At 46.6% G+C, this 16,681-nt stretch overlaps 1 protein-coding gene across 1 annotated transcript in view; it reads right to left on the bottom strand.

Moving 5' to 3' along the window:
• Positions 1-16,681, bottom strand: part of LOC147696878 (N-acetylated-alpha-linked acidic dipeptidase 2-like) — a 476,544-nt gene that overhangs the window by 307,030 nt on the left and 152,833 nt on the right. Inside the window, exons 6-7 of the mRNA XM_086933986.1 lie at positions 4,004-4,129; positions 1,282-1,468 (exon numbers count right to left, since the gene is read on the bottom strand). Of these exons, the coding sequence (XP_086790112.1) occupies positions 1,282-1,468; positions 4,004-4,129 (313 nt within the window). The remainder of the gene's footprint in view (positions 1-1,281; positions 1,469-4,003; positions 4,130-16,681) is intronic.

Below are 16,681 nucleotides of genomic sequence, written 5' to 3'. Positions count from 1 at the left end.
AGCTCTGATCACAGCCACAAACGACATCAGGGCCCTCCTGGACCATGGCAAAAAACACACCACTTACCCTCCTGGACGTGTCATCCACCTTCGACACCGTCTTCCATCACATCTTGATTGGCAAACTACACCACATTGGAATCCAGGGAGACCCGTTCAAATGTATCACCTCATACCTCACCTGAAGAACTCAAAGAATCTGTCCCCCATCATTCACTGAAGAACCCAAGAAAATCATCAGTGGTGTCCTCCAAGGTTCGTATCTCAGCCCACCCTTTTCAACACATACGTGCTCCCTCTGGCCAACACCATCAGATTGCACGGAGTCAACATAATAGCCTATGCCGATGACACCCAGCTCGTGCTGTCAGAAGACTCCTCCACAAACAGAGCCAGCTTCTACAGATGTATGATGAATGTCGATGACTGAATGAAGGACAACTGCCTTAAGCGCAACACTGACAAGACGGAAGTCCTCATACTCGGGAACATCTCGCCATGGAATGTCGCATAGTGGCCTTCTAAACTCGGCCCATGCTCCCGCCGACAGACCAGGACCACAATTTCAGCATCATCTTGAACAGCAAGCTATCTATGAAGAAACCATTACATGCAGTCTCATCCACCTGTTTCCACGACACATCCTCTACGAGATATTTTTGTGGCTCTCAGTTGACTCCTGGACTGTCACGTTGGCCCTTGTAACCAGCAAGCTGGATTACGGACACACATTCTACGCAGGAGTCAACGAACACCTCTTGAAGAGACAACAGACAATACAAACCTCAGCGGCAAGACTCAACCTTGACCTCCCTAGACAGACCCACACCACACCCCACCTCAAGAAGCTACACTGGCTCCAGATCCAGAAGAGATGCCAGGTGAAGATGTTGACCTATGCATACAAAGTCCTGCATAACAAAGGACTAGCATACATCAACAAATGCATAACCTTCCACCAATAAACCTGACACCTGCGATCCGCCGCCCTCTTCTATGCAGATAAAAACCCCGGATCGAAGAGACAACAGTGGAGGACGCTCATAACACCTGAAGCCAAAGCTTGGAACAACCTTCCTTTTGCACCTCAGACTATCCCATCACTTCGACAATTCAGGAAAGGACTCTAGACCTGTATGTTTGAAAGAACAGATCATCACAAAGCAGATAACAACTCTTGTCTCTTGAGACCCTCACAGGTGATTTGGCACCCTTTATAAATCCTTGATGAATGTTTACAATGATGTAGGAGTATGTGGAAGCTGGGACTTTCAGCCTTACCTTTTGCTGGATACCCTGGAGTAAGAGGGTCTCCTGCTCCTTTCGGGTTCAAAACATTCCCACGATGAACACCCCCTTCAGGAAGGTTCCAGCCATTTGGGTAGGGCTCAACCCCTGGAGCACAGTAATCCGCCGGGTCAGAGAAAAGAATGATTCCTATAGCTCCAGCATTTATTGCATTCTTCACCTGCAACAGCAGACCAAAGTACATGGGTTGAAAATCTCTCTGAAAGAACATAGTTGTATGCTGCAGTTTGCCCTTATCCTATCGCTAAACAATATCTTGCTGGCAATATCTACCCAGCACAAGACTAGGATTTACTCAAATATGCCCTAAAAGTATAATTTGAGTTTTGTTTTCCATATTTTATTTTCGTACAAACATTCACAGTGTGATCCTTCATTTCATTTGCATGTCTGAAATTTCCACTCCAGCAACTACATCCAGAATGCATCAGTTTCTTTACATCCAACTTCCAAGCATAGCTAACTTTTTCAATAGTAAACATCCTTTCTACTTCTGATCCAGTTTGTGAAGTGGTGACTCCTCCACATTGGCGGAGGAGCGCCGCCCCACTTCCAGACACAGAGCCAGCAAACAAAAAATTAAACTATTCTCAAGCGTCATTTTATTTTTCATTTGCCGTCTCTGAGCCAGCTTGTGCATGGAGGGGTGGGGCATGGAAGAGAGGAAGAGGAGTGCTTGTGCACTCTCTAAGTTTGCATATGTGTTTGGCCAGTCGTCTCAGGAAGACTAAAACACACATGACCACTTTGGTTTCTCCAGCCCGGCTGCATTTAGCAGCCGGGCGGGTTTGGATGGGCATCTGTTCCAGGGGCTGCTGGGACCAGGAGGAGGCCAGCAGGAGTGATGCAACTCGGGAGATGGTCGGCAACTTCAGGTAAATGTTTTTATTATTCTCAACACATCCCCACCATCCCCCTCAACACGCGCTCTTACCCTGGACTCCCCCACCTGCCTCACCACCCGCCACTGACTTTGTTTCTGTCTTTCAGTTTAGTCACACTGGCTCTACTCTACACTCTGTACCAAACAGTATGCATTGACCTTAACAGGTACCTCAATGAAGCAGGAGCGTTGAAGATGCACATGCATGAATAAACTTGACGTGTCTGTAGTTCAAATAAACTAGTACACGTACAACTATTTACTCCGCGGCACAAATCGTAACTATTGGATAACTTTTGTGCAAGATTCGCAATTTACAAAGGAAAACTATCTCATGATGTATTCCTTTTCCATAGGAACGGGCATCAATTGTCCATGCGTGGCTTAAAGTTTAGAGGAAGTATGTGCCACCATTGTAATCTTGAGCAATTGGTAATGCAATCATCTTTTTTTATGTACTTCTTTGTCATTGAGAATATTTCTAAAGATATGAGGGAAAAATAAATGGGCAAAGACTCATGAAAGTCTTGTGCCCAATTTAGGCCTGCATTAGCCAAGACATTTTCATTTTGCTAAAATAATATGTATAATATACTTTCTTACAGGGACTTTCAGCCAACCCTCTTCTTACATTGGTATGTTATTGTGTTATTCACATTCGTTTTCTGCCCACTACAGCATACAGTGCTGGGCAATGGGTCAGACACTTCAGCTATTGGCTAACTTCACTGTTAATGACTGCTTGCAAGGGGTTAATATTAAGATTCAGGTGCTCTGCAAGATGCATCAGATACGTGTAATTAATTAAAAAAAGAAGTGCTTTGCGGACTTCAGTTATTTAGGCTTACTGGTCATCTGTCTCCAAAATTTGATTGTGTCAAAATATGAGGTCTAAATTGAAGGAGACCATTCTGTGTACTCTTAGTTATACTAGGAAACAGGGTTTCTTTTTTAACATCCTTCCATTGCAGGACCCGCCATCCATTCAATCTTTTGTATTTCATGGATTTACTCTCCAGTCATGTGTGGATATCTTTGACTGTACCAGATAAACCAGCTCTTCCAGAAATTGCAGAGAATTTGGAAGTGGTTGGAATATTAGTAAGAAGTGTGGGCCACTCTAACATCTGAGGTTTTCCTTCATTTACTTGTCATCCATGATGTGTACCAAATGGTGTTCATCTGACATTAAACCTCTATAGCTTTAGTCTACCAGATATTGGCCAATAGGCTCTTCGCCACTCCTCTCTGTGGGTGGCGGTTGAAGGTGGGCAAGAAAGACCAGGTGGAAAGGTTCTGTATGTTCACCTTCGCTTTATCCCTTATATGATGTTGTGTGCTACAGGTTTCTTGAGCCATAGGACTATGTGAAATCTACTGTTATCACCAACTGAGTAGATTTTATTACGTAGTGTATTCTAACTTAAATTTCAGATAGCAGGAGGCTGTAGTTTCTTTCATTGAAGACTTCATCACCTGTGAGTTTTACTATTTGTGCTTGAACACTGTCAACCTGTGGCAGTAGTACATTCAACATAAAACCACATCACATTCACAGTGTATCTGTACCATAATCATGATATGATTTGTTTTTTTAGGTCTATATAATCAATGTCAATGTTCAAACAAGAAAACAGATCAGTGTATTATGGAATACTCTATTACAATAAGAGAAGGCTCTGTGAATATTTTGAGACTTTTTTTTTTCGTATTAAGGATATAGTGTGAAGATGAATCCGGTAAGAATGTTTTATAAAAATAAGTTCAATGGGACTTAGTAGAGGAATAACTTGTATATGGGTAATATATTACTTGGTTTCCTCTGAAAATTGATCCGTATCTTGCAATGACAATCTTTCCAGTACAGTTGATCCCAATGTCCCGCTCAAGTTGGAAAAAGTCTTCTGTTCGGGCATAGTTCACATACACTAGATCACCCTAGGAAAGGAAAACAGTGAATGTTGAACTGTGAAGATGCAGCACTGACGGGGTACAAGAGTGAGGACGCATCAATGAAAATATAACAATGAGAATAAAAGATCAACTAGAAAACAGTTGGCTACAATGCAGAGGATACAATACTGAAAATACAAAAGTGAGGATACACGAGTGATGATATATGAATAAAGATGCTAAAGTGAATGTGTATAGTTCTGAATGATTCCACCATGATAAGGCATTCAGCAGATAACTTTTTAAGAACAGTGTTGGAAAATAATAGCTTCATACAGTACTCAATGATTGTTCATCAGTATAATGTTCATAATTTCTCTTATTTTCCTTTGTAAAATTAAACTCCAAAACCCATTTGCTGGGTCTCTGTGCCACCTTTCATACTTTATGTCTCAGTTTACTCATTGGCTCCTTGTGTTTTCTCCCCATCTTCCTGTTCATCAGGAGTCCACCACTCAGATATCAGATAGAAGTGCTCAGCTATAATAAAAAAGGTGTGCCACTGGAAGCACACAGTAAACTACCACACTTTGCTTTATTCCCCAAATCATCATGCAGACTGTACAGTGTGTCAGTAGAACTGCCAAGTCAACTCACTGACACTGTACAGCACACTTTGACCATGCACAGCATTTCGCTGTCTTTCAGCTAGGTTTGCACTACACAAACATTACATACAATCTTCCAGATTCCGTTTTCCTTCTTTATTTGTTTGTATTGTCTACCCCACCCTATTGCTCCGCCTCCATCTTTGGTTTGCATGGAGGCGTTCTGCAGCAGCCCTATGATGAAGCATGCCACAACATGTTGTGGGTGTGGGTAGTTTTTACAAAGTGAAGGTGCTCCTGATGCATTGTTGTACGACTTGCAACTTGGCAAAAACCGTGACTTCAAGTTACCTTACTTTCTTTTGTGTGTTTGCACTGACTGGAATGACACAGGAGTTCACAGAAAGGCATTAATAATACAGTCATCCTAGTGGCTATAGCTTATAATTGGGTATTGTCTCAAAGAATTGGGAAAACAGCACAGACTGCACTGGCACTTAGCAGTATCTTGGGGCCTTTTAGCAATTGTTAGAAATGGGGGTCTCTCGTTGGCAATGGTTTGCACTTTTGTCCAAGTAGGGAGATACAATTCTAATATAACCCCTACTCTCGCCCTTGGTAGCTTGGCACGAGCAGACAGGCTTATCTCAGAGGCAATGTGTAAAGCATTTATGCACACATACAGTAATACAGTGAAAACTCCACAAATGGACACCACACCAGTTTAGAAAAATAAGTAATCTTTATCTGAACCAAACAAGACCAAAACAACAAAAGAGGGTAAAAACTGTTTTGTCCAAAGCAAACTATAGATGCAACACTTTCAACACAAAGTACCCTGGATGCGTCAAAATCATAAACAAAAAACGCCACAGGGAAGGTGATGAGTCTGTTCCTTACATTCATCGGTTCCCTAAGCGCAGGTAAGGTGATGTGTCAGTTCCTTACTGAAGAGGAGGTGATGCATCGGTTTCTTACTGTGGCCCCAGCGTTTTTGTAGACGTGGCACCCCGGTGCAATTCATTGGGATTTGGAGATGCGTCGGTTCTCGATGCGATGGCGCTGCGTTGATATCTCCAGCCATGATCCCACAATGCATCAGTTCTTGCAGTCGCACAGCAGGGCCTGTGTCGGAGTTGGTGTGGTGATCTTGGTCTTTGGAGATTGGTGCACAAGACTCGGCGTGCAGTGATTTCTCCAGCTGCGGGCAGATGCTGCATCAGGTTCTTCAGTGGCATGAATGTGATGCATGAGAATTCTTCCCGCACAGAGGTGTTGTCAGAAACGGGTGCAGATGTGTCACTCCTCTTTGGTTGCCTCACTTTTCCCAGCTCCCAGGAGCAGGAACAACCTCCAGAGGCCCAACACAGGAATAGGCACCTCTTGGCAGGTCAGAACACCCAGCAGGGAAGTTCACAGGGAGCTGGTAGTGAAGTCTTTGTGTCCCTGGGACTTTAGAACAGGTGACAAGCTCTACTTCACATCCTTGGAGATCTTCTTCAAACAGTATGCACAGTACAGAACAAAGTCTTGGTCCTCTCCTTGGCAGAAACAGCCACTGCAAGCCAACCGCAGACATCACACAGCAAAGGGGCAGTACTTTTACCTTCAGCTTTCCAAGCTCTTCTCCTTAGCAAAGGTTACTCTTAAGTCCAGAAGTTTTCTAAAGTTCTGGGCCCCAATATTTATACTCAATTTCTCTTTGTTCTCTTATGGCAGAGAGGCTCTGCGCTTAGTCAAAACCAGTTCCTTCCTTTCTGGTACAGCTTCCTGGCAGGATGTGGAGACAGCATTGTGTAAGGCAGACCAGGCTCATTCAGGTCCAAGGAAGTCTCATGCCTCTATTCAAAATGCAGCCCAGGTCTATTCAGCACAGCCATGACTCATACAGGAAAGGCAGGGCACACCCCACCCCCTCAGTAGCTGTTTACAGTGAATGCATTTCACCAGCCCCTGTAACTCCAAAGCCAGACAGTCAACCCACAAACCAGCAGAGGCACACAGGATGGGTAAGGAAGAAAATACCCACTTTCAAAAAAGTGGTATTTTCAAACTGACAATATAAAAATATTCTTTATAAAAGATGCATTTTTTTATTCTGAGTTCAGGCATACTAACCACCACTTTCTACCTTGTACCAATGGGTAATTATGCTTATAAGGTGTTATAAATAAACTCACATTCTATCCTCTGGGACAGTTAGTCTTTCAATAGTGAAAAACAAAATACACTATATTTCAATATCAGGACATGTGCCATACCTGTCCTACAAGTGCGACAAGCAGGTCGGGGGTCACAGCCGATCATTGCTGTAGCATGATGAGCCGGTTAAATGCAACAAACTGTAATCGCTGTAGAGCGAAGAGCAGGTCAGGTATCACAGATGGTCATCGCTGCAGCACAAACAGCCCACTAAGCTTCAAGGACAATCATTGCTGTAGCGCAAATACAGGTGTTGCACAGCCGATCGTTGCAACCGGTTACTATCAGCACAAAGAGCTAGTATCACTGGAACTGCACATTTGAAGTCATTGGAGCTGGCAGATTCTTGCCCACGAGCAGACCTGTTCACGGGCACGAGGAGCCTAACCTTCAGGATTTATACCTCTTATTTAAGAGGAGTACACTGTAATGCCAGCCAAGGGTCCAGGACCAAAACAACATGGTAAAATTGGCCTAACCTAATTGGAACATTTAATTTATTTGTAAGTCCCTGTACCTAGGGTCTGTAAATTACATGCTAATAGTGGGCAAAAATCTGCAAACTTGTTTTTCACTGTTGAAAGGTTTGCTTTCCCAAAGGAAAAAGCTGGATTACACCATAGCAGAGCAGCTAGAAAATTGATTCACAGACTCATTTAAATAGAAATATAAAATCCAACTTAATAGTTAAGTCAAATTTTATATTACTATTTTGGAAATGACACTTTTAGAAAATTGCCATATTCCTACTTAGGACAAAAGGGCAGTTTTTCCAGTGTCATGTGACTTGAGATGGCTCCCCCTGTGGTAAGAAATAGAATGCTCTGGGTCAAAGGACCTGGGTGTGAGGAGGTGCTTTTTTAATTCAGTAGGATGGTCTAGGAGCTGTTCCCTGCCCCTCCCTGAGTTTCAATGGATTCCTACCCTGTCACTGGCAGATGTAGTTCACACCTAGGCCTGCCTTCCTTTTGGCTTCCAAGACAACTTGGCTCCACATACAATGGGTCAGACCATCTCCAATCTATCTACATTCTAAAAGGAAGCTTTGTTGTTTCAGAGACATCTTTATGCTACTGCCTAACTTCAATCTACCTCTATTCCTCCTCTCTCATTATGTTTTGACTCTAAGAACCTGTTCCCTTTTTTTGCCTTTGGAGCAGCGTAATTTTGCCTCTACCCTTCCATGTCACAAATACGCAAAACATATGTGCACTTAGCACTAGATATTCAGTGCGCCCTAATGTTATTAATGTAAAGTGATGCCTTTGATGAATTCCTGAAGTGCATTCACTGTAGAACTAAAGAATTATATACACTGTGAGCTTTAATCTTAATAAATAGATCATGGTCTTAAAAATGTGATAAAACAGTCCTCACACTCTTAAAATGTATTTAATTTAGAAACTAGAAAGTTTTATGTAAAATGTGCACTAATGTTTTAATATATGCACTTATAATGTAGTTCCAAGTCACATTTATACACATGTATTCCAGTTATCTCATCTTTATGCAACATGTAACATGAATCTAATGTACTGAAATCTTCCATTCATTTGTGGTTATATGTGCACATGCACATTAAAAGTGCACTATTTACTTAATATCTTAAATTGCCATGACTATTCCTGTATTTCTTTACCGTTGTCAGTTTTCTGCTTGCGTGTCTTTCCCTTGCAGGTACTAGAGCATGGTTTGTTAGTTTGAGAATAGAGTTAACACTGTACTAGGATAAAGAGTCTGAGAAGAAAACCTTGACACGGAACATTGCGAGCCAAAGCATTAGCTGACAGTTCCTATTTGTAATGGTGCAAATAGTCGCAGGTAGTCAAGGATATTATCTTTCCCAGGGGTGTTGATTTAGAGATTCTGGTGGATGTTCACACTGTCTGAGGTTTCACCACTTTCCTTTGGACTTTGAGAGGTGTACACCTCCATGCTTATCCCCTTTGACTCTTAGCTTAGAGTGGCTTAGGCTAACATTTATAGCCCTTTGCTCAGTAGACTTTTGACCGAGCTTCTGAGATGCTGACACCTTTCCGCAATTTCCACACATTTTCCTATTTTTCTACATTTCTTTGATTTTTGAGATCCCTTTAGATGTATTTATTGAGTTTTATATAGCGCTGGCTAGACCCGTAGGCATCAGAGCGCTTTACATGAGGATCAGTAAATTACAGGTTACAAGTTAAATTTGCTACGAAGCATAATCAAACATAGGATTAAAAAGCAGTGTTAAGGTAAATTTGTCAGAGGAGGGGGAGGAAGGAGACAAAACAGGGAGACGGTGAGAAACTGTGTCCAATGTCCGGCTGGGTAGGTGACGGCCAAGGGGTAGAACCAGGGCCAACCTCCTCTATAGCGGTCTGGCAGCTCCACAAGGCGTTGACCATAATGCTCGGACTCCGTTGTCAAAGGGAGGGGGAGGAAGGAGACAAAACAGGGAGAACGTGGAGAAACTGTGCTCAATGTCCGGCTGGGTAGGTGAAGGTCAAGGGGATGACCCAGTGCCGATCTCCTCTATAGCTGTCTGGCACCAGGCATCGGCCATAATGCTCAGACTCCCCTGTCAGGGGGGGTTGGGAGGGTGGAAGGAAGACAAAACAGGCAGATGGGGAGAGGCTGAGCCGGATGTCTGGTTGAGAATTGGAGAGATGAGAAACCCACTGTCCATACAAAATCCAGATGGGCATGGGGATATTGTATCAAGGCGCCATCAGCAGGAGGCTCGATAGCTGGGAGAGGCAGACACCAGAGATCTGGAGAAGACAGCGGGCGAACGGGGCAGCGGGCAGGCACCATCTAAGAGTCAGGCATTTTCCTGGCCCGATCATACAGTAGACATCAGGTCGTTGAAATGCCCCCAGGAAGGAGCGCCTATGTAAAGGGGGATCAGAAGGGATGCCCCAACAGCTCAGTTTAGGAGTGGCCCAGAGCCTCCGGAGTCCCCCTCGGAGGTGGTCAAGACTGGTCCCAGTCGCCATCTTGAAGTCAGGCACTGCCCTGAGAAGGCTCTGCAAAGAATAAATTGTCCTCAACCAAGTCCTTTGGCTCGATCGCTATATCAGGTGCACCTCCTACCTTTTGGGACAATTGTGGGAACAGTCTTTGTTCCTCGTCCCGGAGTTATCTGTGTCTTCCCCTTAGGAGTCACACTCACAAGGCTCAAGCGGTGCATGCTGAAATCGCAAAGTGGTACATGCTTGTGTGTCTCGCCCGCTTCTACCCTTCTCTGCAGCAGGTTAGGCTACTCAAAAACGGTCCTGCGGTCAGTGGCACAGTGCAGGGCACTCCTATCGTTCCATTCCCCTCTGAAGCAAGTGGCGGCCGGTGGGCTTGTTGGGACAGTTGATTCCAATCCCAGTTTGAAGGATATCTGCCAGTTTGTGAGTTTCTCCAGGGCCCACCGATACTCCTACCGAAGTCCCGGTCTCCCAGGAAGTCTCGGCCCTTCGATAGCGGCTGCCCCGCACCGATGTTACAGGCAAAACAGGTCTCCCACTGTAGCAGCCATCCCCTGCTGAATACCATTTTGTTTGGCAGTTGTGTAAATGAGCATGGGTGGGGTAGGGCCATGGTGTAGGGTGCAGCTGCACATATCAAATACGTGTCCATTTCCTGTACCAGGCATTCACACTGAAGTCAAACAAGTTAAAGTAAGTAGAATTCCTCAAAGATATTAAAGTATGATTATTAGAACCACCGTCCATTTGGAAGGGAGAAAGGAAAACAAATGATGATCCTAATGCAGATGGAGAGGGGAACTTGGATTGGGGTAGGGCAACAAAAATATAACACATCAGGGAGCGTCAGGGAAATCAGTCTATTTACAAGGGGAAAAGACATTTTTGTCCACAAAGATGTATCAGTCAAAGAGTCAAGTGTCCTTCTGGTCATCCTCTACTAACACAATTTCCAGATCCTCTGAGTCTGATGCAGGCATGCGGCTGGCCGGTGCAGGAGCAGACACCACATGGGTTTGGGACACACGAGGGGTAGGGGGGCAAACAGTGTGGGCCAACGACAGGGGGAGACATTGTCGGTGGTATGGGAAGGGAGTTGAGAAACAACAGACGACATGGCTGTGGCCAGGGAATTGACGCTGGTGAGGAGGGTGGCCAGAGCTACAACAACCTTCGCTCGCATCATGCCTATCTCCAGACACACCTGCAGCATGATGCGAGCGGACATGTCTCGCTGACCCTCACACATCCACACAAAGCCCTCTGCGACAGCCACAGGAGGAACAACACAGGGAGTGGAGGAATGTGGTGCCTCAGGTCCGGAGCAGATGTTGTGGTTGAGCAGGCAGCTACGATGAGGAGGACTGGTTGTAGGGGATGCAGCTGGAGTCCCCGATGGAATGGGGGCCTCTGGAGGTAGGAGTTACATTAGGTTGGACTTTGAATTGAATGATTTTAGACTTTCTCTTCCAGGGGATCCTCATCAATAGTCATAAGCATTAGAATATTCCCGCCCATGCGCGGGACCCCGGAAACACTATATTATATGTGCCCCACATATATATATACATATATATATATATAAATGATATATATATAAAAACAAGCAATAGCAGCCAAATCACATTAGAGCTGAAATATGCTGTGAAGAATTTCCACCATACATGTATAATAAGCATTAGAAACATGAGAAACAACACCAAAGATTGTTTAGAAACTGTTTTACTGCTCAGAAAGCAGTAGAAATTCTCATAAGTCACTGGAAGCATAGGAAGCTCCCAGGCTGCATTGCAAACACACAGTCTAAAAAGACTGAAAAGCTAACCGGTTGCTGAATAGCAATAAACTGACACCGTGACTTTAAGGCACTCATGACCCCCTGTATCCCATCATGCCCCAGGGGTGACAGTTAGGTCAGTTGTTCTTTCCGGCTCCTTCAGAGAAGGACCCTGGTTACACAGCTCCACTATTTTTCTGGTTTTTGACAGAAAAATACTTCATTTTTGACAACTTTTACTCTTACTTTGACATTTAACATCTAGTCAAGTAAGATACTGCCCATTTTCTTCTGAGAAGGCCTTCACTCTTTGACAAATGTCCTTCTTGTGGGAACAAGAAGGCAAAATCAGACAATCACGACGTCTGCATCCTATGTCTGCCTGAAGATCATGATCCAGGCTCCTGTCCACATTGTGAGCACCTGTCAGGAAGAACTCTCAAAGACAGGGAGAGGATTCGCATTTATGGCCTGGCTCACAGGGCTTCAAGAGGAAGATCACCGGTGAAGAAGGGCTCCAGAAGGTTCATACATTTTCAAAAAAGAAGTCTTCATACCCTTCAACTTCAGCGTTGGGCTCGGCGCTGAGAGAAGAACCACAGGTGGAGTTTTCCTCTTCAAAACTACCGTCGACGGCGGGCTCGCCGTCGAAGAGATGACCAGGTACGTCGACGACGTCGAAAGATCCAGCTCCGTCGTCGAAATCCCCTCCGCCGACGTCAACCGGGTGACGATCGGCGTCGAGGAAGGCGACTCCACTGCCGTCAACCGGGCGACGGTCGGCGTCGAGATCCATTACCCCTCCGCTGTCGTCAACCAGGCGACGACCTGCGTCGAGAAGTGTGACCACTCCACCGTCGTCCAAGAAGCGGTGCTCGGCGTCGAGGACCAAGACCCCTCCGCCGTCGACAGTAGCTCATCGATCGGCGTCGAGGACGCAGTCTCCGTCAGTGCATCGTCGGCGCTCGGCGTCGAGGGTGCCCAATACCCCTCCGCCGTTGTCGCACAGGCATTCGACGTCAAAACAGAGAACTCCGTCGACGGCCGACCATCGCCGTTCGACGTCGAGGCAGAGAGCTCCATCGACGACTGGACATCGTCGTTCGACGTCGAGAGAGAAGCCTCCGTTGACGACAGGACATCGTCGTTCGACGTTGAGACAGGGAAATCCGTCGACGGCCGGTCATCGCCGTTCGACGTCGAGACAGAGGACTCCGTCGATGGCTACTCATCGCCGCTCGACGTCGAGAGACTACAGACCGTCTCATGGACATTCGAGGTCGAGATTGTTTGATCCTCCGACTCCTCGAAGGCGTTCGACGGCGAGAGAAGAACGCTCGACGTCGAGGCATTCAGATGCAATCATGGTGACGTAGTCTGCTTCTCATCATTCATCTTTTCGGTCCTCTGGCTCCTCAACTGAACCTTCAAGGTCCAGAAGCCCTGTACACAGATCTCCTGAGCTTCGACCAGATCTATCGGCCGAGCGAATCAGGTTGTCACCTAGATGGTACAAATCTTTGGACCATTGGCGAGATTCTGGGGCTACCAAGCGTATGCAGGAATATGCCAGCCCACACCACAGGTCTCCGCTTCAGGATCTGGTGGAGGAGATGGACAGGCGTAGTCCTCCCAGGCGCAAATCCCCTGTGAGACCACCCACCAAATCGCCCAGAAGATCCCGATCTCCTCGAAGGGAACCTCGAATGGAAGGTCGGATCAGGTCTCGCTCTCCTAGGTGCAAATCGCCCGTGAGATCACCAGCCAGATCTCCCAGAAGATCCCGATCTCCTAGAAGGGAACCTCGGACAGAAGATCGGATCAGATCTCGCTCTCCTAGACAGGAGGAGTGTTCAAAAAGATCACGGGAGCGGAGACACAGTGCTCACCGTAGACGTCGACGTCTACTTCCTCTACCTCTTCTACCAGATCGTCCAAGAGGGACTACTCCCCTACGTTGACGGACAGTCCTGCGTCCAGGTCCTCCCCAGTGGATGACATTGGCACGTATCTGGATGTACTGCAAAGAGGAGCACTTAAACTGAACATCGAGATGTCTGTCCCTCAAGTAACAACGACAGTCATTTTTGAAACTTTACACAAGAAAGCCATCTCCCGGCCTCTGCTGCCTTTAGTCTCGGGGATTATGGATCCTGTCAAGGAGGTTTTCCTAACCCCAGCAGCAATCAGAGCGGTACCAGCCCGCATTCAGAAGTACAAACCGGCGGCTTCTGACCCGGTGTTTGTAAAATCTGACCCTCCAGCAGACTCTGTGATTGTGGCAGCGGCGAGGAAGACACATGCTGTTGCTGATTCCTCTTCAGTCCCGCCAGATAAGGACAGCAAAACACAAGACTCCTTGGGTCAAAAGGTTTGCAACTCAGCTGCTTCCTCTCTTAAGGTTGCTAGTGCAGCTGCGCTTCTGGTTCAATATGACAGAGCCTTATGGGACTCGATGGAAAGATTCAAAGCCAAGCTGCCAAAAGAGGACCAGCAGGACTTTGAAGAGACTGTTACAGAGGGGTGTCTGGTGGCGAATCAGATGATAAGCACGGCTGCGGATGGGGCAGTGCTTTCGGCTCATTCCTATTCCCATGGAGTTTGTGCCAGAAGATCGGCCTGGTTGCGCCTTACAGGTCTGAAACCGGATGCTCAGCATCGGATTCTAAATCTTCCCTTTTCGGGTTCCACTCTCTTCGGAGAACATGCGGACGAAGAGATGACCCGAATGAAGACTGAGCTGGATACGGTGAAGGCGGTGGGCTTGGAGAAGAAAAAAGAATTCAAGCGCCGCTTCAAGACCAACAGGGGGAGAGGGGCTCAACCGAGGGTTCAAATCCCTCAGTGGTCCCAAAATAAAACTCAAGGGAAACCCAAGTTTCGAGGCAAGCCCAGCAGAGGTAGAGGAGGTCACCAACAGTCCTCCAACACCACAAGAGGAGGAAAGGCCTGAACAGAGGCGTCCTCTGGCGCCGTTGCCCACTCCAGTGGGAGGAAGTGCTTCGCAACACCTGGCAGAGTGGGTCAGCATCACAGGAGATCAGTGGGTGCTGAATATACTGCGCAATGGATACAGGATACGTTTCCGTGCTCTTCCGAAGAGCATCCCTCCAAAGAGCTCTTGCCCTCACCAGCTAAGCTTGCTCCGACGAGAGGTGAAAATCCTACTGCAAAAAAGAGCGATAGAGGAGGTTCCTCCCGCTCTAAGAGGAAAGGGAGTTTACTCCAGATATTTCCTTGTCCCCAAAAAAGATCAGGAGGACAAGTTCAGACCAATACTCGACCTACGACTATTAAACAAACTCATTGTCAAAGAAAAGTTCTGCATGTTAGCGCTTCACCAAATATGTCCACATCTTCAAGCCGGAGATTGGATGTGTTCGGTGGATCTGCAAGATGCGTACTTTCACATCCTGATTGCGCAACAACATCGCAAGTACCTGAGGTTTGTCGTAGGGAACAAACTCTACCAGTACAAGGTGTTACCCTTCGGTCTCAAGTCCGCACCACGAGTCTTCACCAAATGCATGGCAGTGGTGGCGGCTTTTCTTCACAAGAAGGGTCTCTTCATTTACCCATATCTGGACTACTGGCTCCTAAAAGGTCCATCTCCGGTACAAGTAACGCACGATCTGCAACTGTGCCTGCACCAGCTACACAGACTCGGCCTCCATGTGAACCTGGAGAAGTCAGTCCAGCGGCCTACACAGTCCATCCACTACCTCGGCTCTGTTCGGGACACAAGCTTGGGAAAAGCGTTTCCTTCGGAGGAGAGACTTTTTTCCATGAGTCAGAAATGTGGGATTCTGCTAGAGTCTCGGCTTCCAACAGCCCGACAAGTAGCATCTCTACTGGGTTCCATGGCGTCCTGCATTTTTCTCATCCCAAACGCCAGGCTGAGAATGCGTCCTCTACAACAGGCTCTGGAGGATCAGTGGGACCAAGCGACAGGGCGCTGGGAAGATTGAATCACTCTTTCCCAGGCGACGAAAGAGGCCATCAAATGGTGGACTCGGAGAAAGAATGTGATGGTGGGGGTGCCGTTTCACCAACCCGTTCCTTTCCAGTCTATAGTGACGGATGCCTCCCTGCAAGGCTGGGGAGCACCCATGGGTCCGCTTCAGATTCAAGGCCAGTGGTCTGCGCAGGAGCAGACATACCACATCAACATGCTGGAACTCAGAGCGGTATTCCTGGCTCTCAAAGCTTTCCTACCAGCGATCAAATCCAACTCAGTCCTAGTTCAGACGGACAATACGACCACCATGTTCTATCTGAACAAACAAGGAGGCACAAGATCTTGCCCACTCTCTCGAGAGGCTCAGACAATCTGGAATTGGCTTCTCTCTCGAGGTCTCACAGTAGTGGCAGTGCACCTTCCAGGCGAGTTGAACGTCAAAGCAGATGCACTCAGCAGGCACTTCGAAGATCAGCCAGACTGGGTGCTAAACGACGAAGTAGTAGAAGAGCGTTTTCGTTGCTGGGGTCGTCCATCCATAGACTTGTTTGCAGATGACGAAAACACCAAATGCCACGCCTTCGCGTCCAGGTTCCACCGGCCAGGAACGCAGGGGAATGCTCTACTGTTGGATTGGGCAGGGATGTTCGCATACGCGTTTCCTCCCCTAACGCTGATTCCGAGAGTAGTTTCCAAGCTCCTCAGGTCGAACATGGAAATTATCCTGATTGCTCCAGATTGGCCTCGGCAGTGGTGGTATCCGGACCTTCTACATCTGTCTGTGTGTCCACACAAACGGCTCCCTTGCAGGCCGGACCTGTTGAGCAAGATGAACGGGAGGATAATGCATCTCAACCTCCCATCATTGAACCTAACAGCATGGCTCCTGAGGTCCTGCAATATGGACATTTGAACTTGCCTCCCGAATGCATGAACATTTTAAAGGATTCAATAAAGGACAAGATAGAAGGTTCTTTAACTTGCGCACAAATGTCTAAAGTGTATGAAAAATTCTCAAAGCTGCTACAATGGACAATAGTGACGTCTATCTAGCGTCATAAACAATGTAGTAAACTACATATAAAACATTTA

Source organism: Lissotriton vulgaris, chromosome 8 (assembly GCF_964263255.1).
Source record: "Lissotriton vulgaris chromosome 8, aLisVul1.2, whole genome shotgun sequence".
Taxonomy (NCBI): domain Eukaryota; kingdom Metazoa; phylum Chordata; class Amphibia; order Caudata; family Salamandridae; genus Lissotriton; species Lissotriton vulgaris.
Note: the sequence above shows the minus strand (reverse complement) of the source record. Positions and strands in the feature narration are given on the sequence as shown.